The sequence below is a fragment of the Vespula pensylvanica genome, chromosome 7, assembly GCF_014466175.1.
Source record: "Vespula pensylvanica isolate Volc-1 chromosome 7, ASM1446617v1, whole genome shotgun sequence".
Taxonomy (NCBI): Eukaryota; Metazoa; Arthropoda; class Insecta; order Hymenoptera; family Vespidae; genus Vespula; species Vespula pensylvanica.
This window is the reverse complement of record NC_057691.1, coordinates 8467717-8494134: the sequence shown is the minus strand read 5'-3', so window position 1 is coordinate 8494134 and position 26418 is coordinate 8467717. Positions and strand designations below refer to the sequence as shown.

Genomic DNA, 26418 nt, shown 5'->3' with positions numbered 1-26418 from the left:
GTAATCGAAATGGTAAGATTATACCCGATTTTCCTGAAGCAAAGTATATAAGTATAGTATACATATATCTATCGTTTATAATACCTCTAGAAAAATGATTAATAAGATCCTTTTCACTGGTTTTACGTTCGACCTATTACGTCGAAGAGCGAAACGAGTCGGTATTGCTCGGTAGGAAATAGATTTTGAGATCGCTGAATCGGCTATTAATCATGGCGTTGGCCGTAATATCTGAAGTGAAGATAACTAGTTTACTAGTTGGCATGCAAGTCGATAGCTTATAGGCTAGGCTTGAGCGTACGTTTCAAAGAGGCGCCGTGATTGTAAGGCGTTGGGGGTAATCTGCCACTAACAACCCATTCACCGAGGTCACTTCCGCGCGCAGTCGTTTGCTCTCTCTCTCTCTCTCTCTCTCTTTTACACACACTCTTAGTCCGGTCGTACGATAAGAGCGAACCCACTCGTTCCGCAATCGGCAACGATTATGATTTCGTCGTTGTTAACGAATTGCTCGAATTCCGAGATCGAGTGCTCTAGAAGTCTACGAAAACGTAGGTCGATGGGATTAGACTCGAAACTTGATTTAAGACGAGCATAATGTCGACATGCGCTACTTAAACAAAAGCTTCTTTGACTGACTTATATGGAGACGAGCTACTGGTCTGACATTCGTCGACTCGTGCTACTTCATTTTCTTCTCTGATCATCACCATTGTTTTAAACCATTGTTAGAAAAGATAGATGTTAGGCTGATAGAAGAGATAGAAAAGAAATATTTGTGATCCTTTGCACGAGCCACTATAAACATGTCTAGATGCCTGAAATATTTTATAAGGTATGAAGAAAACAGCAAGGATCGTCGATTCATTCATCGATCGTTGGAGAAACGCAACATTTCGCAAACGCCTTGACATCTACGTCGTCGCTCGTGATTACATCGTTGATAGTTGTAAATTTGTCGTTGCGACAGGAGCATCCGTTACGGTCTCTGACAATACGTCAAAACTCATCTCGGATAATATTCGCAACTCGGTGAAAATACTGGAATATTGCGAAAATTACTGCAATTTGCTCGCAGCCGGAAGAACGACGATTAATACCGGCTGTCGTGTCTTTGTCTTTGAGGGTAACGATCAAGGAATTGAGAACGTTGGTGGGAAAAAGGGAGAAGAGAAATTTGCCATCCAAATAATCTCATTTTATGAAGGAATTATGTATGAGCTCGGGTCAGCTCAAAAATGTTCCTTTTCTAAACCGTAATCCGGAATTTGAATATCGTTTCAGTCTGCATTCTATATCCCAATAAATTGATACGTCGATGATCGAGATTACTTTTATATTAGTCTAGAAAAAATTTATTTCTAACGATAGAATTCGTTTCACAAACGCGAAAGCAACGTAACGTTGGTACTTTCAATTTTAATAAATCAAATCTCGTCGCAAGATCGCACATAAAACATTGTGCGAAAGAAATTTAAAAATATCATAATCCATTAACGTTTTAGAAACACGAGTCGGTATTTCGTTTAAACGAAGTTAAATCTTCTTTCGAAACGCAACTTTTTCCGATAGCGCTTCTCGATATTTTCGAAACTGTACATATAAATTAGTAGAAACGTGAGACAGAAATGGTTCCAGGTAAAAGTTGAGCACTTCGGCAGTGACGAATTGCAGTCGGCTGTTTACTTGCAATCAGTCGTACTCCAGATAAGAATATTATCTTTTTTTAGAAAATGATTGCGAGCCACGGAATCTTGGATCTTTGAGACTCGTACTCTGGCTACGTTAGCGTAACGTACCTTCGGATAGTAAGTTAGAAACTTTCCGAGTCCAAAAGTCGAAACTTTTTTCTTTCTTTTCTGCATCATCCATATTTCCTCCTTTCTCCAGCGTCTTTTTGCACGGGAGCGAAAAGATCAAAGAAAGAAGCTGATGATACGATCATCTTGAAAATTGGAGCGTTTGATTTAATATCGAAATAAAAAAAAGAAATTATAACGTCTTTCGATAGGCGAATAGTTGAACTATTCTCGATTCTTTGCCCAAGCGCGCACACATACATATACTAGATATACCATATATGAGAATACACGTACGAGATCACTTTGCCTGTCGTTCCAACGATAATTACCAAAGGTTATATCTGTACTTACTACATACCATCTGCTTGGCTCTTTGTCTCGCCAAAGAGGGTTTACCAAGGTTCGTACATTTAATAACGCCTCGGTATATTCCAACTTGGAGCCGACGTCGTTGTGCGATGAGAACGAACACGCGGTTTACTTACACCCTCTTGTCTCTCGCTCTGAAAGGCTAAGATGACTATGCGAGTAGATTACGCGTTCGCATCTTCGTATCGTTCGCGATGATGCGAAACTCAAAACGTACTTGAAATTCACGCAAAAAAATCGATTTCTACTGATAAGGAAAAACAGAAGATGGGAGAATGGAAGAAAGACTTTTATGGGTAAGAAAAAATTATTACGAACGAGCTCCGTAATAGAAAATCGTTTGGAAAGCAATAGCGCTCTCGTACCATTTCATTAAACCTAAGTTTTGCCTTCGAGAACAGTGATTCAAGTCGAGGTGCTTTCAGGAAATACGCCACTGCTTTCGCTTTTTCTCTTTTTTCTTTTTTCCTTTCTTCCAGGGGAATCGAGAATGGGGTGAGAAATTCTAAAACCGAGGTTAGAACGGCTTTTCTTCGGTGGAGAGAAAAGATGTTTTAAGAGTGAAGTTTTGAAGAGATCGTTCCCCGTTCTTTTCTCTCTCTCTCTCTCTCTCTCTCTCTCTCTTTCTCTCTGTCTCCCTCTCCTTATCTTTCTCTTTCTCTTTTCCGTTTCCACTTGCGTTATTTTCGTAAGGTCGGGAATGAAATTTAGCGAGCAGCTAGCAAACGATCAGAGCCGGTTGTCGAAAAGAAAATTAAAATGGAACGTTTTCTTTTCGTAAAAATTTAATCCTTACATTGTTCGATATACTTACGTATGGGTCGTAAGATAGAATAAAAAAGTTTTTCATCCTTTCGATATAAATCTCGTTAAAGAGGACGAATCACCGTGACACACTTTTGCTACCAAAAATTCGATGTAGATCATAACAGCTTCCTCGCGAAAGAAGAAATGCGAAAACACGAAGACGAAAAGAAAGACAAAGAAGAAGAAGAAGAAGAAGAAGGAGAAGAAGAGGAGGAGGAGGAGGAGGAGGAGGAGGAGGAGGAGGAGGAAGAGGAGGAAAAGGGGAGAAGAAAAAGAGAAAAAAGTAACTCCGAAAGTCAGCGAACAAAGTGACCGTAATAAATTTACTCAGGGCCAAGCTCGATCCCGCACAGTTTCCTCCTGTGGCAATTTTCCCAGAGAGCGTGGAGCACCGGTTCTCTCATGGAAGGGAAGAAAGATCGAGAGGAAGAGAAAGAGAAGAGAGATGGTGAGAGAGGTCGTACGCACAAGCGAGAGGAAGTAGGACAGGTTGGTAAAGAGGGCTAGAAAGGGAAGGATGGTAGAAGGAGACAGGGATAGGTACGGTGGGAAGAGTGAAGTGGAATTAGAGCAATCCTCTCTAATGGTAATTAATGTGCGGCGCAGTCAATGTAACTCACGTCGAAAGAACAGTGTGCGATCAAGTCGAGCGTCGGCCTTGCACGGAAGATTCACCGATGGTGCTAGTTCTCCGATGCTGGTATAGGAAAGAGACCTCTTTACGTTCTCCCTTAACGCCGAGCTGTATTCGTAAAGGGCACTCTTATGCAAAACTTGTATCATTATACGCGCATACGCGCGTACCATATCTATGTCGTTCATACAAATTTTTGTTTCGGAGATCTCGAATATTATAGAGGTAAAAATTTTCTGTAAAATAATATACCTGTATTAATTCTTTCATATAAATTCCTTTCATATAAATTTGATTTGTGCTCTTATGAAGTTTGTTCAAAAAATTTTATCTCGAAAGAGTCGCTCGAATACTTTGGCTCGTGACTATGTTTGATCTTTCTGTCGACTTTGAATTTTCTCCGCTTTAGATGGCTCCAGATTGCCATCGGATTACCATGACAGAATCGTTGCTGTTGCGAACAGCACTTTTAAACAATGAAAGTTGATTGAATCGACTCCGTAGCCTCCGTTACCTGCGCTTTACTTTTTCGTCCAGCCAGAGCTCGAATTACGGCCAGGTAACGTTACGTTTTCGTGCAGCTTACGATATCGCACACCATGAAACTTGCAGAACAAAGTTCGCTTTGATTCTGGACCTTGATGAAAGGGGAACGTTTTCTGCGTGTCTCAGCGTATCTACACGCGAGCGTACGTGCCACTGTCCTTTATTTTTTCGTTTTTCTGCAATATGTGTACACGAAGAAGCATAATAGAAAGCCGGATAAACGGGCAAGCTACCAGATCTTTTGGGAAAAAATCACTTTAACGCCCTAATCGCGTAAGCAAACGAAAATAAGTTCTGCTTACTCATTATCAGCACAGAAAACTGAATGATTGGAGTATGTACGTCATTGGGCGGAGGTGCCGAGTGAAAAAGGATGGCTCGTCTACGTAAGAAAAGTTCGAGCGAAACTAAAACGGGTAAAAGTCGCCAGCTCTTAAAAGCTCTTCTTTTAAAATTCACACCGTTCTAGCTACGCTCAACTATATTCTCTTTCCTTCGTATTCTTTATTTCACCGGTTGAATGTTTCTTCTCGCGTTAACGTTAGCCCCGAGCACTAACCTCGTTCACAGAGAACCGTAGTGAAAATGAATTTGCGACGAGCGAGTTTTATTTCACTACGAATCTATTTTTAGATTTGAAGAAAGGGAAGAGGATTATTATTCTATAAGGGAAAGGGCTTATATACGATTTCGAGAGCGGAAGACATGCAGTTTACCGAAGGCGAGGAAGAAGAAGGTTCGTTTTTCTTTCGAGCAAATTTTCGATCGAACGGTTTTATTACTCGAGATAATAAAAAAGATCAGAATCGATCAGATTCTGAAATCGTTGCGTTATGCATGTTTAAAGTATGTACTGCGATTAGCTTTACGACGAGGTGAGAACGTTTGGAATTACCCAGATTGAATCCTATTCGAAATGTCGTTGTTTTACGACAATTATCTTGACCCATTAATCACCGTCGAAGCTATTATTATCAATGATCTATATTAAATCTATGCAGCACGTAAAGTCTATCACTAATAGCATTTGCGATCAAGACAAACGGATGCTTTTCGGAGCATCCTTCGCTCGTGCGAAGGGTGGAGAAGAAGAAGCGGATAGTGCCGATCGAGGATACTGGATCGACACGTTGGAACAAACGTTGAAGGGGAGCCGTTAATCGCTAATGGTTTTCTGTTACAGGAGAGAGAATAATCAGCTTATTACAAGTGATCGTGAACTAGCTATTGATTAAAGATAATCAGCGAGCGAGATGCATCGAACCAACTCGACGCGCGCTACGAAATAATTAGCGAACGATCGTCGATGATGAAAGAGAGGAAGAGCGTGAAAGAATTATTATTTTTCTTTGCTCGTGTCTTTTTCTATTAATTAAAATCGTCGCTATCTTTATAGAATCGAAAAGGAAAAAATATGTATCAATTCGTTCTTATAAACTTTTCCTTTTTCCTTTTTTTTATGATGCACGTTTCAGAAAAATAAGTACGAGACTGAAATATCCTCGCCGCAAGTGGCGGAACAAGAAGAGCGAAAATTGACGACTTTACGATCGGGAAGTAATTGTTATAAAAAGTCTGTCTAAAATGTAGCAATTTCCGTTGATCGGCCAGTTCGCTCTTTAAACGATTGCCATCGTACGAACGTACACAAACTTAGGTGCGAGCGGCAACGTGCCATGTGGTTATACGCGAGCGGGAAAAAACGAGAGCTTCGGTTCGAGTCCGGGTGAACGAGCTAAAGCACGTAAATGCCTTCGCTCTGGTTGATTGAAATTTATGTTTTAATTCATAGCCGAATAGGCAGATACGGCGAAACAAAAACTGCCGTGAGTGCGAGAGAAATGGGACGAAACTTTTTATACGTATACATTACGTGTATACCTAGCTGCAAAAGAGGAAGAGAGACCCAAAGAGTTAAAAGTTGGTCATTTCGTTTCTCTATTTGTTGTTAATTTACAGTAACATGACGCTGCTGAATACATTCGGTGCTAATAAATTTTCATGGTTTGTAATCAATGTTCTCTCTCTCTCTCTCTCTCTCTCTCTCTTTCTTTCTCTCTCTCTCTCCCTCTTTCATATTTCATTTCTAAAAACGTCAAATGTTCTCTATGCCGTCCAGCGTGCCCGAGCTTTGAACGCGATTTTTATTCGCGAATGGAATTATGTGAGCTAGTCGTAAGTCCTCGCTTTTCACGATGCTTTTTTCACGCGACCGAACGCAACATTCCGGGTCAATGGACGATTTATCGCGATTCGAAAGAGACTTTTGCCTCTTTTCTCTCTTCGTTGCTCTCTCTCTTTCTCTCTCTTTCTCCGCATCTACGCTTTTCTTTTTCCCTTTCTTCGAATCGTCGTTCTGTTTCGATGAGAAAAGAAACAAGTTCTACTATCGTATGAGAATGGAAGAGGAAATTTTAAATATGAAAAAATTATATTAACGTGTTACGTGAAAAGAAAGGACAATTTAACCGTGAGCGAACTATGACTATTACCTTTTTAATTAATAGGTCAAAGTATTTTTTCGGAATACTCGGAAAAATGTATAAATCGAAGAGGATTTTAATTCGGAATATATTTGATACGTAGATGCAGAAATTCCGCGTATATTTATATGCGATAGACATTGATTTGATATTTCGACTATCGCAAAAATCCAATGCATTTGACGAATCTTTTTTTTTTTTAATCCTTATTACAGACAATCGAAATATTTGCCTTTACCTATCGCTTTATCTCCTTCTCACTTTTGATATTTCTTTCTTCCTCTTTCTCTCTTTTTCTTTATCTCTTTGCACGTTTTATCTTTTGTCTTTCTTTTATCTCTAATCCTCTGGCTATTCTCTGGAGCGTCATAAAACCGTAGTGCAGATTTGTTCTTTCGCTTCTTCGTTGTGGAATAGAAAGTCGTTAACATGAAAAAATTACCAGTACGAGAAAACAAATCGAGAAATGTAGTCGAGGAGATTCTATGGAAGAATAAAAAGAAACAAAATTGGGACTTAAATCAGTAGCAAAAACGGAGGTAGTAAATCGAATAAGCAACAATTTCACACGATTCTTCATAATTCGTTCGAATCCTCGATGCATATAAAGAAGTAAAGGGATAAAGAAATCGTCGTGTATCACGCTCAAAATCAAGTCCCGCGATAATCTTGCAGCCTCGAGCATCCTCAAAATTTACATCCCGCTTTCCAAGAATTCTCCTTGCAAATTTATTTACACTGTACGAAGAGGGGGAAAGGGAGGGAGAGAGAGAGAGGGAGAATGGAGTTGGAGGACAGGACGGTAACGAGCCGACGAAATTATTTCGAGTTTGGAGATCGAATCGTCGACTACTCACACACCCACGCTGTAGACACGATTACACACACGTACACAATAACCGCGTACAAACACACAAACTGGTAGAAAGGCTGACTTTCTCTCTCTCTCTCTCTCTCTCTCTCTCTCTCTCTCTCTCTCTCTCTCTCTCCCTCGCAGGGGAGTTCGTGCCTGGCGAACGTCACGGTACCTCGACGGGTATATCGACGTTGAACCCCAGGAAGTTTAGTAGCCACGATCTCGTGGGTGTATTGGAGGAACAACCGAAATCTACGGGCGAGTAACGACGGGTATCGCGATGCAGAGGAGCGAACTCGAGCGAGAGAGAGACAGAGAGAGAGAGAGAGAGAGAGAGAGAGAGAGAGAAAGAGAGAGCTAGAATTGGCGCGGTCCCATCGAACATAAATTTCAATCAACGGTCCGCCGCCGAGTGGAGCCTGAAATACAATCGCGTTCTCATTGAAGGCGTTCCGACCGTTTCGCCCTGCAGATATTTATTGCTACCTGGACGCGAAGGTGGTCTGATTAGTTGCACCTCCGCGCTTGGGAATTGCTGCTACGCAAATGGTCCGCGTGCATCTCCCCGAACGAGAGATACGGAAAGAGAGAACGTGCTACCAGGAGCACTTTCATCAAGCGACATTTTTGCGTATGGGCTGAGTCGAGGATTCAAATATTTCAAACACTTTTTAATAAAATTTCGATAACCCCTTTTTAAAATTTTTACAGTCGAAAGGAATTCTTTCGAACCGATTTTAATAGGGGTCGATGGAGTAATGAACACCTTACTATCGTTGATATTAGCATGAAAGTTTGATTAGACAGTTTATAGATACACACATGGTATTAGCGAACTCACTGAAAACTTGGCCGTTAATGGACTTGAACTTAGATGTTCTGTTAAATCCATGATATAATCTAACGGCTAGAATGTGCGGTAATTCAAACTGTCAGCAACAGCTGAACCCACTGTTTTAAGCTCTTGCAGTTTAATCCATACACGTGTGTGATTAGTTGTATCACCTTCGAAAATGCACTTTCGATGAATAACCTCGTCTTTCGTGTTAATTACATAAATTTATAATTGTCTAGTTATAGCGATCTATTCGAGCAGCGCATATTGAAAAAGAAAAAAGTAGCCTTAAAATTCGCCGTCGCGTTTTTGTTAAACAACTGAAGAAAAACAATCGGGTTGTCGGGCGTTCGGTTCTTTGAAGGGAGCGAGAAAAATATATGCACGGTTACGGTAAGCAATGTATATGCAAATGCGTATTACTCTGCATCGTAAAACCCGCGATGTATATCCGAAAGTGTTCATCAAAGGCGCCGTCATTTATGATTTTCATATTTAATACGCGAAGAAGATTTACAATATGCTTTACGCTTGTAGTTTGTACTTTGGAAAACCTTTTTCAAGATGGACGATACAAAATTTTAAAATACCACTTACCTGCTAAAATTTTCGAGAGAAGAGTAATGTACCTTTCAACAATTCTATCGTATAAATAAGCACGCAGCTATCAAGAGGAGTAAGATTACGAGAGTTTGTTCTTTCGCAACAAAGGAAAAAAATAAAAATCGGAAGGCTATTGTTATAGAAAAACATTTACATATTTATATATATATATATATATATAAAATATAATACAATTTGTGTGTTACAGAGTAGATGATAGTGTAGCGTTTTAGATGTCGTCAATATCGTGTGTTTATTATGGGTAAGGTATAAATCTAATTGTAAGAGCAATATAAGGAGAAGATTGGGTTCTCTCGAGATTGTATGAGTGTATGCGTGAGTGTATCCGTGATCAGTGTGTCAAATACGTACATAGGTATATTAAACGTACGAAGGCGTACGTATACCTATACATATATGTACAGTGTACACACATCCACGCGAGCGCACACTTATGTACCTATATATATATATATATGTATTTACCTATATATCGGTATATACTAACGTAAATTATAAAGATACAAGATATCTATATTTAGCTATTCAATCGGAATTAGAGTCGAGTGTGTACCAACGTGTTCATGTATGCAGCTGTGTTACGTGTGTAAAGGATAGGGGGCTCGCCTATTTTGGAATTTTCGGACGTTATTATTTAAGTCTAAAACTATATACAGGGTACCTATATACACGCGCACATGCTATTCGCTCCGTTATCCTTACTTGACGTCGTTCGCGCACAAGTGAAATGTTTCCTCGTTCGAGATACATCAGTTTCTTCGTTTCTTTTTATTTTTATTTTTTTATTTTATTTTATTTTTTTGCATATATTTTATTATCCATAACACACTAATAGGCGTCGGTAGCATTCTGTGTGATAAGAGCTACATCGTTCTACATACAGTACATACAATTTTTGAAGATTTCTTTCGTTCATCGCGTTCTCGCTGAAACACCTGGTAGATGGTTTCCAACATGCATTCTTCGATCATTCATTTTTCGATTTTCGAACGAAGAAATATTGAATTTAAGAGTACCAATCGACTCTCTCATAGTCGCTTCCATCAACCGATATTCATTTTCTGAATTTCAAAGCTCAACGATTAATTTCTTCTTATAGACACTGTATTGAAATTTTTGCTTAAGAGCTTATCGTTCTCCGAATCCAGTGTCCTCGTAATTACGAACGTTTTTTGCGAGATCGCGATAAATGGCAGAAATCGTGACGAAGAACGAGCTAAACATACACACGATGCAAGGATGATTCGAGTATAAATACGTAAATATTCTTCTCTAGAGATTCGCCTAATTATCGCTTTTATTTCCATCTTAAACTTTTCTTGATTGTTCTGATCATATCACCGGCAGCTTATCGCAATGCTTATCTCCTCGAGCCGAGGAATCATCTAAACGCAATCCTTTCTTTTCTAAAAGATCGTAGCACTAAATTCGAACGAGCTGGTGCTCGAAAAATTCGCCCTTTGCGAATTTCTTTATCGACTTTCCTTCGTGCCGTACACAGATTAGTAATTGAAGTAATAGGAGAAGAGAATCCAAAAACATAGAATAGATTCGATCGATTTATAGATATAGATCGGTCTTCTTTATCCCATTGTCATTTATAACAAAAATATTTGCGTCGTTGATAATTAACATTTGTAGTTGTTAAAAAAAAAGAAATTGGCAGTTTTTCCTCCAGCAACGTCTCGATCGCAATGGAAAGATGGTGAGAAAAGATAGAGATAGAGATAGAGAGACAGAAAGAGAGAGAGAGAGAGAGAGAGAGAGAGAGAGAGAGAGAGAGACACTCACATGATTGCCCTAAAAGTAGTACCTTTACTACATACATAGATTTTCCTATAACATTTACGAATAATCGTGGTATTAAATTGCAAAACGTCTCGCTACGTGTATCATATTGATCTAGTTCGATTAATTAGGATCCTAATTTTTTTTTTTTAAAGTGCATGAGCAAGGATTGAAAGCAAGGAGAATAAATCAATGTGATTACTTTTTTATTTTTTCCGTTTTCGCTAATTCGAGCTCGATCGCTTGCTTCGATTCATGTCCACTTAGTATCAATGAATCCGTATAAAATTTTCTCCTCTTAAAATCTTTGTTCGATTTTCGTGCTTTAGGATATCTCTTGGCAATTTCGAAAGTTAGTCTTTCTCATGGATTTATTTATAATTATTACTATTTAGAACGATTACATTCTATCCAAAAGATTAAAACTGATTCCGGACAACTCTTTTCAAAATGCAATCCAAAACGCAAGAAAATATTTTCTTTGAAAAACGATTGCAATAATCATACTCGTTATTACTTCCATTTAATCTCATCCTATTGATATTAAATCCTACCGACGAACGAGTAAGGAGATTCTTTTACTTTGTCTAATTTAATAGATCGAAATACGTCGGGTGGACGAATAGTTGACGCATGAAATATGCTAAAAATTAATTTTCAAATATGCGTCAGGAACTCGCATACACCGGATAAGCGTGAGCTATAAATTTGAATGAACGATCATTGAAAGACATAAGGGATGGTAAACGGATGGAAAAGGTACACGCTTTCTTCCCTAGGTACGAATAAATTCGCGAAGAGTATTTGTGGATTGTGTCGACGCGTGTTACGTGTTTTCAGTGGCTATTCAATAATTGTCAAACATCGCAAATCCGTTAACCTCTTCTTCCCCTTCTTTTGTTTACTTTTTACAATTAAATAAGAAATAAATAATAATTCGTTCGTCCGACACGTCGAACACGTGGAAAGCGCATTTAACAATATTACATATAATTAATAAACTGTACAGAATGTTACACAGAGTCGTCGAATAGATAATCGTCTTTCACTTCTTATTTGTATTTATATATATATATATATATATATATATATATATATTTATATATTTATATATTTATATATATATATATTTATATGCATATATCATTCGTGTATATGTCCGTATATAAACGTTGGTTAAGTAACACGAGAGTTAACAAAAAATAACGTATAACGAGGTACACGAAAGAGCTTACAAAGTAGAAAACATCGCCCTGCGTCGTGTGTCTATGTGTTTACGCGAGTGTACTTGTGTGATCGTGCGTGTAAATCAACCAATGTTTATACGATCTTATAAAAACTCATTTATCAACGTAGCCTAATTAACAAAATATACAATCGTGAGTCGGAAGTCGAACGAATCGAGGCGAGAAACGTAAGTGGCGAGAGAATCGCAACGTTACGAAAAGTAGATCTACCGAATGAAAAGCTGCGTTCTCATATGGTAAAGAGATTAGAGAGATATTTTGTTCGACTTCCGAATCGGTAAATAAACAATCAACAATAATCTTTATCTCGATACTTCTTTCAAAGAAGCTATAAAAAGGAAACGAATTTAAGAGAGACTACGGCGGATCTCCTTACGCTTAGAATACCTTTTGGTCTTTTCGATCGAGATCGTACGAATTCGCGTCGTCGTGATCGTATCGAATGTCGAAGCTTTTACGTTGAAAATTTGTCATCGTCGCCGCTTACGGGACGTTTCGAGGAAACTTTTTGCGTCGTCGATGAATTCCAATTAAAAAAATTAGCAAAAATTCCAATTAAAAAAAGCTAGCAAGAGGGAGAGGTAGATATTTCAAAGGGAAGGGAAATAAAAAAGTTTGTGTTTGCGTGAGAGAGCTTTTTTAAGAAAACTCGATTCGATTCGAGGTATTTCTCTACGAGTTTTCTTGCTCGTCTAGGAGGAATCGGAAAATACATCGGCGCGTTTTTACGTATGCTAGCCCATCGGTGATTTTCTTCGATCAGGACATTACGCAAGGTACTACGTAGAAGAAGAATCGAAAGTTGGCTTGGCTCTGAAATAAGGAAGTACCTGTACGTTGCACGTTGTTTCTGCATGCGTTATGCAATCATCCTCATGAAGGAGCTGCAAAGTAACTATCTCAGAAATTTCCTTGAGCGGAATAAAATAAAAGAGTGAAAGCTTCGTCTCGGTCTTTTTTTTTCTCTCTATTCTCGGCGCGTTTTACGTCGTAAAAACGGGGAAAATAAATGTTGCGTTTTATAAATTTTTCTTTTTCTCCATTTCTTAGGGTCTTCTCCAATAAGAAATTCTTGAATTTTATCGACGTTTATCTCGTCTCCTCGGAATAGAAAACTAAAGCCCTTTGAAAATATCGGATATTCATGGAGAATTTTTCTTGGTTTTCCGACATCGCTCTCTCACGACCGAAAGGTATTCGATTCTTTTGCGAAAAATTCCACGCGATAATATCGCAGGAGCGTAAGTCCGTCAACGGTTAAAAGAACGCGATCGTAACGAGATCCGTGCGATATTAAAATTTTCTTTATCGACTCGAGCTTCGATTCGTGGGAAAGTTTGAGCCAGTAAACAGAAAGAAGGAAAATCATGGGCACTTTCTTCGCGACGAATAAAGAAGTTCGAAAAGAAAGATAGTTTGACAAATTATTCCCCGAAAGGTGTAAAAGCTCGAGCCGTTTCTCATCGCAAAGGATAAACGTCGAGAAGAAACGTGTTCTTAACGCGTCTTAAACTTAAGCGACAAGTGCCAGGACGATCCGTGGCATGTACTCACGGTGCACGCGATCTCACGCATCCGCGATGATCCGCGCTAGCTCGATCCACAAGAGATAGGGAGAGAGGGATACGGAAACGGTATCGAACGGAGCAGAACCGAATCCCGTCTCTGAGAGAGCCCGATCGAAGATCCAAGAGCGAGTGACAAAGGCGGAAGAAGTCTCTCCTTCTTCTCATCTTTCCTCTCCAGCTTCGCCTTGGCTCGCGTCTACCCCTTCTTTCGCCTTTATTTATTTCTCACACCGCGGATCCTCGAAAGTGCCTCTTCGAATTTGGGACGATCGCGCGAATTCCGATCAGGATAGTTCACCTAAGTCCAACCGCGAGTCCTACCAAAAGGGTCGTGCCGAGGATCAGTGGCAAGGAGTATGGGCCAGAAATCGAAGGGGAACTTGCAGCGGTTGGTCCTTCGCTACTTCTCGATACCTTGCTTCGTACCAACTGTCCACGTTCGACCGCGTTTGCTTCGTCGCTCTCAGCGTCCATCGGGTAGCCCATGTCCGAGCAAGCTAAATTGGACTCTTCGTAGGAGTAGAGAATACGCGGGTAGTGCGCTACCAGCGACTCCGTCCCCTGTAGGACACCCTTGCTGGTCCAACATAGCGGCATGAACGTACCGACTCTGGTAGCTTCTTGGAAGCTTTGGAAGCTCGTCTCCCAGTCGTAGCTTATAAGACGATCTTCCAAGGTCATCCCGGAAAGGCTCTTAGGTTCCTGGATTTTCACTAAAGTCGAGTCTCTGAAAAAAAATTAAAGGAAAGTTTCGTCGCGTTATTCGGCGTCTATGCGTTTTCCTTGCGCGACGGCTCTCGATTCGGAAAGAAGGAAGATCTTAATGCGCGAAGGGGATTTCGATTCGGGAGACTCGAGTAATATTGTAGTATAATAGAGGCATATTTCAGAATCGCGATTCGATTATAACAAAGTATGCTCTCGTTAATTGATCCAACAAATAATGCTCTCGTTCTCCTTTCCTGGACGCAACCGCCAACGTCCGCCAATGCGATATTCGACCATGGATGAAATTTTATCAACGCGCGATACGTACCACTCGTACGTATATACGCGAAACGATTCAACGTCGTTCGGAAAGATATCGTCCGTAAGCACGTTCGGAACGTTACGTAACCCGATTGAAACTAAAGCGTGTTCGTGCGTTCTTCGCGTGCGTTTAAGGGACGCGTTGCTCCCTAATGACCAATTTAAACCGATCAAAGAGGAAGGGAGAGGGAAGGAGGGAGATAGTAAAAGCTGGCAATCGTCTCGTCCGTTTACATAGGACCCGTACAAACCTCTCGTAATAGCGCTGACTAGTGTGTGTCGCGCCAATTTATCATCAAGCAGTTTCGGCCAATTCGACGATTCTACCGATTTTGAACGAGCTCGTGAGATCATCGAACTACGAATTCGTTCTTCGAGCGAACTCGAACGACAATTATTTTCACAATGTCGATTCGTACCTTCCAAAGCGACGATTACGAGATAAAAGGCGTAACGTCGTCCGGATAACGTAAAAAGAGAAAAAACAGAAAAATGATATCGCAATGAACTTACTGAATGACTTTCTGGACGCCGAGACTTTGCAGGACGGTCGGCAAAGATGGCAAAGAGTAGCAGATCGATAGTTCGATCCGAGGATAATAAAGAGCGGATACCAGGCAAGTTTCTTGTCTCGTCATCAAACCTCCGAGCGTAATAGTCGAACGGGACTCGGACGAGTACGTGCATTCCGCGACTAAGTGGTCGCCCTGTAAAACGATCAAACGATATATCTAAGCAGCTTCCTACCGAGAACGTTTTCCAGCTGTCGATCCAACCGCAACTACTTTTTCATACTCTTCCATTTTTCTCAACGAGAAACTCTGGTTCTTTTTAACTTTTATCCTTCGGCCTAACTTTCTTTTTATCCTCGCTTCTACAGGTGGTCGCTCGTTCGTGTAAAGGTATCAAATTACAAGATCGTGGTGTCTTCGTTGAGAATAATGGAAAGACAAAATTATAAGCCCTCGTGATAACGGAATATGCGCGACAATGGAATAGAGAAAAATTCATCGAATTTCGAGATACTTCATCGCGCATACTTACCGGATAAACTTTAACGGGACGTTGAAGCTTGCGATACTCTTGATAAGTAGGGTCGTAGTTGGTGTCCGATGCGATCGGAGGAAGTTCCTCTCCAGCACGAATCTGTCTGAATCTGATCTTCCTTCCTAGCTGATGGGTATGCATAATCACCGCGAACATGTTTATCCCGCTATTAGGTATAGTTTGTCCGGTACACTCGGCTATGCAGTGACCTTCGGAGACGACTTCGGGCTGTCCGGGTGGTATAATGTGCCTCCAATTAGGATCAATACCTATGCTCAAAATTCCGGCGTCGTGAAGTCTCAGTTGATCGGTGTAATACAATCTCAATCCCGAGCTGTCACTGACTACCAAGTTGTCGTTTACTAATTGCTGAGGATTGATGTATTGAGTCTCGAGCATGTAGTAACGCGAACCGTTGTCAGGATCCAAAGCATAGCCAGCCTCGGGCGGATAATTAAAGCCCTGTCAACGAAAAGAGTAGAGAGCAATTATGAAGACTATGAATTTTAATAGGCGACTCACGTGCCCCTTTCAAATATTTTCATAGTTTTCTGTTACTCGATTTTCGCGGATCATAAACGATCTTAATCTTATTGGTCTGAGCGGAGATAACGCCTACTTTAACTGTAGAGTCTATTATAAAATACCCATCTGTTTCGAAAAAATACGAAAGGCTTGAACTTTTAAAACGATGCAACATCGAGCGTGCTCGAATGATCGTAACTTCGACGAAAGATCGAAAACGCGGTACCGCGAGAAAAACGAGCGTCGATAACGACAGATCGTCAAAGTCGAGAAATTTCGTTTATTCGACGTCGAGCGTGAGATTTTCGCTATTTGTTGCGTCTTCGCAGGATACTCGCGTTACCATTCTCGTACGACCACGAGAAGTGGTTTTGCGGTGGACTATCGATGAAAATCGATATACGCGCTGTGCTCTCGATTGCGCTCTACAACGTTCGACGCCGTACCGTTCCTTTATCAACGCGTCGTATAACGCAATTTTCGTTCTTTCAAAAGATTTTTAGACTATCTTTAGACCGTCTTCAAATCTTGCAAACGATTCATAATCTAAGATCATTTCTATGAGGTTTTAAGAAAGGTTTAACGTACCTCGGATCCCAAGCTCCATGTAGCAGCAATCGTGTTACATTGCGTTGCGTTGTCGTCTTTGTAACAAGTACTGCCAGTTGTTTTCGAAGCTTCTTCAAGCTGAAGATTATTAATAGGACACTCGTACAGAGTCATGTGGTGCAAGTACGTGTTTTTCCCGGGTTCGATGACCGGCTCGTACTACAATTAAAAAATGTGTTCAAAATTATGATTCGACGGTGCCACGACGATTAAAGAAGTATATTACTCCGAGTAATTGATTTATACGGTTTAAATTAATACGCCTTTTTCGCGAATAGTAAGTAAGTAGTTCTACTTTAAACACTAGAGTTATCGCTAGACTTAACGCTAATCGTCTCTCCTCGTTTCTCTGTCAGGATGGAACACAATGCAATCGCATCGCATAGTTGGGTCACGTTCGATCGAGTTCGAGATTCAGGTGCTACCCTAGCTGACTGGCGTTAGGTCAACTACGAGTATATTGCTGCACCACGCTCTATTCCCTAGAAACTCGTGGGAATCTGTTCGAGGTATCGCCAGTCGTGAAAGGAAAGATATCAAAATAAATATAACGACGCCTTTACGATTATCGACTCTCGATCGATATTCTCTCTCTCTCTCTCTCTCTCTCTCTCTCTCTCTCTCTCTCTCTCTCTCGCGGTTAATCGATAAAAATTCGAAAACGAACTTACGAGTACTTCGGTGTAACTTGTTTCTTTTGTAACTTCCTTTTTTTTCCAAAAGAAAGAGCAACGATCTCCAGAGATCTTCGAATCACTCGGCCACGAATCACGATGCGAACACATAATTTAAGAGAAGGGAGAAACGACATTTACGAGTGGTAAATTTTGGCCGTTCATTTGGAAAACGTCAAATGGCGATATAGTTAGAAATTAATGATTTCGGTAACGCAAGAGAGATCACCGGGGACGTTATAAAGCGCTCGGTAAGCGTATTATGAGCTTTACGATCATTCCCCTTATTATTGCCACGTTTATTACGATCATTCGCTCGCATTGCCTGCTTTAAAAACGTCCTTCGACCGGTTCAATGCGATAAAGCAACACTATTAAATTAATTTTTCGTCGCGTTTTTTCGTCGATAAATAAATCTTCTCGATGCGAATCATAAGTTAAAGACGATTTTATTTCGTAGAACTTGTTACGCTTCTCTTCCCTTGTCTCATCGAACCAAAATAAAGGTCATCTTTCCCGTTGAAAATTCATCGTGAATCTTCGTTCTTTTATTTATCCTTCGAGAGTAAACAAGAACGCTCTTCTGACTTGTAAAGATTGTCACAAATGTACAAAGAGGTTCGCAACGACAATACACGCTCGGTACGAGCTTTATGTTTCCGTGGAGACTCTCTGCAGGAAGTGTGCAAAAGAGAGACAACTCGATGCTGTAGTTTCTACGCCGTTCCTCTCAACTATTTCATATTCGGTTAACGTACTTTACTTCTCTATGAAACGCCCGTAAGGCATCATAAATGTGTTAAAGTAGAGAGAGAGAGAGAGAGAGAGAGAGAGAGAGAGAGAGAGAGAGAGAGAGAGAGAGAGAGAAGAGTTACCTTGACAACGTGATGCTTGCGATTGATGTTTGGCATTTTTATTACTCGACACCAAAGTAACGAGTCCTTGTCTCTTGGCAATATGACCTGAAACAAAAAATCGTGAAGCAATCGTTAATTAAAAGATAATTGTTAAACGTGCAATGCATACGATATGATAAGCATTAATCTATGTGAGAACGCGTGAGAATTCTTCGGAAGGCCTCTTATTAAAGTAAAAAAGTTGTCGGAGCCAGTAAACTGACGATTTCAGAGTCGCGTCGAATATTTCGAACGCGTTGGATAGCAATTCTCTTTCACGTCTAATCCACTGAAATAGCGATGCCGCATCTATTTCCCACGAAACATCTTGTTCACTTTTGAGAGATTCCAGCTGAGAAACAAACAAGATTATCGCGGAATAATTGATTGCAATCGATATCCGATATTTTCTTCCATTCGACATTAATTCGAAGCTAATTGTTTTTCGTTAAATCCGAACGACTTGAAAAGATTTTTATTTTAAAATAGTATCTATACGAGGTCACGAAGCGAGAAAATTCGGTATCGAGCGAAATGTGAGATAAAAATAAAAAAGCAAGGATTCTATCTCTTTCGGTCGGTCGAAGATACTGCGACGGAACAAGCCGCAGGGCAAACGCGGAGGCGACGCCTCCGCAACGAAGAAAATTGCGATTTTTTGTAACATCCGCGCAATTCTTCGCCCTAAGCTTAGACACGCCAACGCGGGATTTTCCCACGCGTCTCTGTCAAATTATCGATGTCAAGATTACCGAGAAAAGGAGCTTCGATCGTCCTTTCTTTCAAGAAACGAAACGAACATATTCGAAACTTTCTTCTTGATCTTCTTTGTATCAGCCTTTTACCGTGACAAATTTACAAATTGTAAGGATTTATAAAAATATATAATATATTTGTTTTCAACGACGTCGCTACGTTTAGAAACGTATTATATCGATCGATGAACGGATATTCATTGCATCGCGCGTGGATTGGATAGATATGAATTATCATAATTGGATATTGACTGGAAAAAAAGGGAAGAGAAATGTCGGAACCGAGTTAAAAACTGTATAAGAAAACGGAATGTCGTTCTGGTTCTCGTTCTCTTCGTCATCCTCTGTACACTCGAAATACATATTCATTGCGGCACGATACGAAAGTTATCTGACCGGTCGGCTACTTCCTTTTATGAGAGCGAGAAAGACGAGGGCAGTTGGTATTGAATGAAGAAGAAGAAGAAGGCGAATAAAAGAAGAAACAAGAAGCATTCGCGTAAGAAAGAAGAAGAGAAGATAAACTTCCCGGCAACTTTATCTTTCCCCGTCATCCGGCTGGCTCGAAGAGATGGCTCCGTCGAGACAATTAAAACCGCAACGCTCGAGAGTTTTCAGCGTGGAAATGCGTTTGCGAAACGCGCCGCATCGAGTTATCTGATAGCACGAACGCTTCTCACCCTGACCTCGGAAAGTTTCTTTCGAAGATAAGCCGAAACGATTCGCCTATGAAAAGTAGTCCCTTTTTATCTTTCCCTCGAATAAAACGAGCAAGTTCGGTACGTACATAGATAATTAGAAAAAATTTTCTGTGATTTAGTATTTCACGATTTTACAAAAAACGTAAAGATAGAAATTCGCCTTTTAAAATCTCGAGATCCTAGATATCTTAAATAAATTGAAATCAGTCCAATTGGAAATTTATTTTCGCTATTAGAACTTTCATTCATCCGTGAATATTTTCATTCTATTCGATGAAACACGAGTTACCGATGAATTGGCGATTATCTCGCTGGTGAATTAGCCGTTTGGAGTAACACACTCGGTTGGCCTAAATTCGATTCGATATAAACTATAAACGGCCTTTCGATGGCATCGCTAAGCGGAATTAGCATTGTCCGATTTCAACGATAGCTCTCCTCTTCTCTCTCTCTCTCTCTCTCTCTCTCTCTCTCTCTCTCTCTCTCGTTCCTTCCGATAATCTATGACCCGACGACGCTAATGAACGAATAGTTTTTGCCGGATGTGACCCGGTTAAGATTTATGTCGTCATAAATTCGTGCCGCACAATGCTTCGTGGCTTGCATCGGATAAAAATCCACTCGTATACTCGGAACGTTAAACGCGTTCGAACATTCATCTCACGTGCGACCGCTGCTTCCACATCGCTACGAGAGATTTTTCTTTCTTTCTCTCTCTCTCTCTCTCTCTCTCTCTCTCTCTCTTTCTCACACACATACACACACATTGGAGGGAGAGCGAGAGCGAGAGAGAGAGAACATCCATGTGTTCGTGGATACAGTAGAAAATGCAGTCGTGTGTGCAGCATGCGTCTCGATGCAACCTCTAGGGCACGTGACAAAAACAGAACGATATCGAAGAAGGAAAAAAGCAACAAAGATCGAAAGAAAACTGATCGTTCTTTGCACGATCCTTACATCTGTATTTTCCCTTTCTCACTAGGACTCGTGTACGAACTATTTGTATGGAAAAGAATTAAAAATAGAAAGTACCGTATTGTATTCGTCGGTTATTTTTTATTAGCAAAACTTTACGTCGAGTCGTCTTGGAAATTAGTTTTTTAAATACTTCTTCAAGGAGCTACTGAGATCTTCATGGACTCGGGTTTGTGCGAATAAAATTGCAAGTATAACAAACTTTCGTATATGACACTCGTAAAATGTGAATGTTGTAAAGAAGAAAGGGAAATGGATGGATCTTTTAGTTTCGAAGTTTTATGATAATAAAATAAAAGTTTTGTTGAAAGAAATAGGGTTAAATACGAAGCTATAGAAAATCTGGAACCCAAATCGTAATAGAAAGAAGGAATAAACGAAATAACGAATAGAAGTAAAATTTCGCAAAAATAATAAAACAATGAAATTGCATAAAGTCGTAGGATTATTTTCACTACTGTGAAATAGACGTACAAAGTGGTCGGACTTACATACAAGCTCGCACGAACGTTTAAATGAAAAAGTTCGAGTACTCTTTCGTTTTTTAAGAGTTTGAATTTTCATTTCGAATCTCAAGAGTCTTACCTATTCGATTTCGAACCTACCTCTCCTTACTATTTCTCTTTATTCAAGCCTGAACCGTAAGAAGTTTCGTTTAAAAACAAGCGTTCGAGTACTGCGTCATTTAATATCAATCGTGCCGAAGTTGTATCGCGCCGACGAATGGTTAAGATGGAAAGAAAAATACGGAGGAACTCGAGTTTGGACTAAATCCGCCTTTAAATCGTTTTTATAAGTGCGAACTTCGTCGTATAGGTGGTCGAAAGGTGATGGCGGTGGTCGCGACTACGTAACGAAAGTCGATCTTATACGGTATAATATCTCTCTGAGCTGATACGCCATTTTAACGCGATCCACTTCGCCAAACTCCAATTAAAACTCCTTAACCGTCTTTCTTTTGCCCTTTCGCGAAATTTAGTCGATGAATTTGTATGAGAACGTTCTCTCTCGAATTTTTTTTCTTCGTTTCTTCTTCCTTTTTTCTCGTTATTTCGTAAAAAATGTCCTCTTCATTACGTATTCGTGCGTACGTTTTTAATACCGTTCAGTGATACCACGTAGAACGTATTAAATTATTGAATGAAATTGAGTGACCGTAGGAATCGCATCGATCGATAAATGCATTACTTTCGATATCTCATCTACGAGTCTCTTGTATAAATGAATGAAGCTCACCTGCTGATTTAATACGTCCCAGGTCTTCAGAACGGGCTCGCTCTCCTGATTGTGAGACGAGCGTTTCGGCTGTGTATCTCTCTGAACTAGATACAACGGTCTAGATCCTCTTACCGCACCATGACCAGGCAGAACACCAGCCACCGAAGCGGGTTCCTTCGCGTGATACTGCCAAACCACTTGCATCGTATCATTCTGAAAGGTTAAAAACATATCATCGATATTAGTACATTACGTCAATTTGTTTTAATTTCATTATACATAATGTATAATGAAGCTCGTTTACTTTTTAATATAACTTAAGATATATAATTATTAGTATAATTAATATCGTAACGTCATCAACAAATTTTCTTTATTTTCTTTCGAAATCGGAGAATTTCAATGCAGATACTTATATAAAATAATTGTTAACTGATCGAAATAATAAACGCAAATTGAAACTGCTAGAACATTTTCCGTTTACATAAGCAATAATCTTTACGAATGTACAAAATTTCCAATCCTTTGTACTCCCTCGTTACGGATTAAATACAGCCAAGTTACATAAAGTTAATAAATCGAATTGTTTGAAAAGCTCTACGCATCCCGATAAAGAAGAAAAAAGCTCTTGGGAATGGGCTACGCACTCGAGGTAAAGTGAAATGGACGTTAAGTCGATTAGTATCCGCAACGGAGTACCGATTGGCACAGAATCAAATAAATCGTATTCGAAGCTCTCGGAGAGAGAGAGAGAGAGAGGGGGGGGGTTGAAGGAGAGAGACAGAGAGCACGCCTTTCGCAATAACATTTCTTTCTTGATTCCTCGCGAAAGATTTATCACGATTGAATTCTCCTCATTGGGTTTTCGAAACGAGATAAAAATGCAGTATCCGTATATCTTAGTATAAAAATTAAATAAGACTTGGGTTTATCAATGGTTTCACGAAATTTCCAAGACCTTGGATTTTTTATGAAAGAAAATTGAAATGAAAGAATTTTTGAAAAGAACTCGCAAACGAGGTCGAAGCTCGTCAGTGTCGCAAATAATCCAATTTTGAATGAAGCTTCTCACCGTGGAAACAGTCGAATTCATCTACAATTCATCTTATAGGAAGGCAGTTAGTATTGCGCTAGCATGAAATGCGTCTTTACTTTATCCTTGGCAACGTTCCAGCCACGACGATACCATGCAACGTTTCGTCTTCATAAGGCATACATTCGATCAATTAACGAAATCTCTCTCTCTCTCTCTCTCTCTCTCTCTCTCTCTCTCTCTCGTCTGCACGCGCGCTTCTCCGCTATACATTCGATAATTAAACCTGGCTTCGTCTAAAACTATCGGAGTAGTTTCGATCAAAGAGTTCCATTTTTTAAATAAATTTCCGATCTAGGCCAGGAAAACCGAACGATAATAAAATTTCTGAATTTTTGGTTTCGATGATATGAAAAAACATGAAAAGTCAATTCCAATAATAATTCGGTATCAGGTGTTACGCTTCGAGAGCGCAATGTCGATCGATCGAGAGCGAAGCGATTAAATCGTCCCCATGGGTGATTAATGACCATACCTAATGAATCCTTTGTTCTAATGCTGCGTCGATAATCTTCTGGCCCTGGATTATACACGAATGATAGCATTTTTCATTTTTCCAAAGAGAGCAAAATCGAAGCTAAGATATTTTCTATTTTCCAATTAAAACGGGTTTTCTCCGCGATTCCGTTTATTTTATATTTCCAACGCCAAAAGGTGGTCCACGTGTCTCCAACGTACAATCAATCCAGTACACTTTTATTTCGAGACAAAGATTTATGATACGCGCCTCAGGGATCAATTCCATTTTACGCATAACAGCGGCAAGAGCAACGGCAGGAAGCAACGGCAGGAGCGGTGGCAGCAACAGCAGCAGCAGCAGCAGCAGCAGCGGCGGCGGCGGCGGCAGCGGCGGCGGCAGGAAGAACAATAATAATAATCTCCGTTTAGGTCGCCGAGGGGGAGCCACGCGCATAGCTTTCTCCCTCTCCAAAGGATTGGAAGAAAAGGGCCCCCAGGCCCTGAGGGTGAGAGTCGAGTTTCAGTTGACTGAATACTACATTCATTCGCGCACGAACGTACACAATCGCGCAGGGCCGCTTAATGATTAAAGTGAGTGCACGGTAATATTTGCATAATGATCGCGTATAATTAGATACGATATAGGCATAGTCGTCGTTACGTCGATATCCAATTATAGCAACGACTAGAGTATTTGGAGTAAGTATTGGCCTCGAAACACGTAGATACATATATCGATCTCCTTGCAACGTGCCAAATTCTAGAGGGTCGGAAAGGACGTTAAGAGGATGGTTTCTATGGACCACTTACAATTGGGAACGATTGTATTTGATTGGAGCATTGGCCAGATGCAATCCACGATGTCGCCTCGTTTTCTACTCGAGCGGCAGACGCTACTAAGATCTCCGATCTTGGTCGATCGTTATCCGCTCGGTATGGGGTACGATGAAATAATTTCGAATCTTTGATCTTATCAAAAATCTTGCTTACGCGGAAGCTCGTTATCGCGGTACTCGTTAGAAGATAATTCGTCGCTCGTATCACTCGAGTGGTATCGCATTTAGAGATCTTTGCCGATCGAGAACGGTAAGAAGAAACGTTGTCCCTCGTTCTCTTTTCTTTGTTATTTCATGAAACAGAATCTGATGATCCTTTCTAAATCATGCAATACGTTTTAACATCCAAAAGTAATTTCCTTCGAATCCAATTTCCAGTCGGATAATATCCACGGTATCGAAGGGAAGTTACCAGTATACCATTCTCCCCGAACGTATTCACGCCAAGTGGCACAGCCCTATACCACGATCCATCCTCGTTCTGGCTTCGTGATCGAGAGGCTCAATGAACGAGCTCTTCGAAGGAAACACGCGCGAGGTGTAACGAATCGTTCGCCGATACCGAAGAATAATCGACGGAGAAGCCTTCGTGGATCCGATCTGCCAGAGTTTGAGAGAAAGAAAGGGAGAAATATAGAAGGGTAGAAAAGCTCGATTGTAACGAATTAGAATCGAAGAACTGCAAGAGCATTAGTGGCAATGGGCAAAGGTAGCTCGAACGAATTACGTAGTCGAGTTCGATCGAGAAGAACCGTAGATTCGCAGGCCACTCACGCGTCGGCCATTTACGTTTTTCGATAATCGCCAAACCCTTGAAATCCGAAAGCTCTCACGGACAAGACAGAGTTACACGCGGACTAGCGCAATCTTTCGAGAAGGTTCTTCCATCCACTCCCCTCCGCCTCCTTTCCACGAAATCTCTCGCTCTATGCTTCCTCACCTTCGGGCCACCTCGTATATCCAACGTTTATTTCAGTCGGTCGAGACAATTGGGCGCCCGTTTACCTGAATTGGATAGTTTAGGATAGATATCAAGGCTCGACCTAGATCGAAAGATTCCAAGGGTGAGCCAGCCAGCAGTCGAGTTGGTGCTGCTGGAGGTCGTGGTAGGTCTTTTGGGCGGAAAGCCTTTCCTCCGGCCAAGATGAAAGGTCGATAGTAGGGAACGGGCATCGCGTGAGAAGGAGAATAGGAATCACGCGATTCTTAGGACTCGGTCCTTCTTTCTATGCTATGCCAAAACCTTTACCCCCTTCTTTCGATCCCCTTTCTCATTCTTTCTTTTCTACTTATTTTTCTTAAAAACTGTACTTTTCCAAAGGTACGGCTCGTATTTTACTGGAAAGAGAGAGAAACTATCTTCTATTGGAATAAAGGACGAATATTAAGGCCGACTTCTTCGAAGTTGGTGACGTCGAAAACGCGATCCGAACGAACGACTTTTGGAGAAGCTACGGAGTTGTAAAGGGACTCCTCGCGTTTCTAGATATTCGAGGATTTTGAAGTTTGACGATAAGGTACGAAAGAAATAAAGAAAGGGAGCGAGGGGGAGAGAGAGAGAGAGAGAGAGAGAGAAAGAGAGAAAAGACGAAATCTTTTCATCGATGTTCAGGAACAAGTAAAAATTATGGCTGCCGGAGGGAGTAGGGTGAATTAGATTAATACTTCTCTTTTCTTCGGGTGCGATCGCTCGGGAAAATCTTTTCGGTTCTCGAAGAGTTCCCGAAGGGTGGGAAGATCCATGGCGTTGGAAAGTTCCGATCGTAAAGTCAGGATTCTACGTTTGCCGAGGGTGAATTGGTATAAAAAGAGAGTCGGAGAGATCCGATAAGCTTTTTCTTATTCGCGCTAAGTAAAAATATAAGGCTAATTTTTATGATATTTTCTAAAGAGACCTCCTTTTGACGAAAGATTAAAGAAGAAATCGTAAAATCGTTTTGATTCTCAAAAATATCCGAAAGTTAAAATATCGAGAATTGAACGTTTAACATTCTGGAAAGGCTCTTGACCTGTGAACCCGGAGTTATAAACTCGTCCATGAC

The 26418-nt window shown here is 40.5% G+C and overlaps 1 protein-coding gene across 2 annotated transcripts in view; it reads right to left on the bottom strand.

Annotated features, from left to right (window-relative positions):
• Positions 1-9068: 9068 nt before the first annotated feature.
• The window catches only part of LOC122630817 (MOXD1 homolog 2), a 151353-nt gene continuing 134003 nt past the window's right edge, over positions 9069-26418 (bottom strand). For both annotated transcript variants that reach the window (XM_043815774.1, XM_043815775.1), the window contains 6 exons: positions 22007-22201; positions 18319-18405; positions 16749-16928; positions 15633-16097; positions 15102-15295; positions 9069-14286 (listed from right to left, as the gene is read on the bottom strand). In XM_043815774.1, the coding sequence (XP_043671709.1) occupies positions 13854-14286; positions 15102-15295; positions 15633-16097; positions 16749-16928; positions 18319-18405; positions 22007-22201 (1554 nt within the window). In that variant the 3' untranslated portion in view covers positions 9069-13853. The remainder of the gene's footprint in view (positions 14287-15101; positions 15296-15632; positions 16098-16748; positions 16929-18318; positions 18406-22006; positions 22202-26418) is intronic.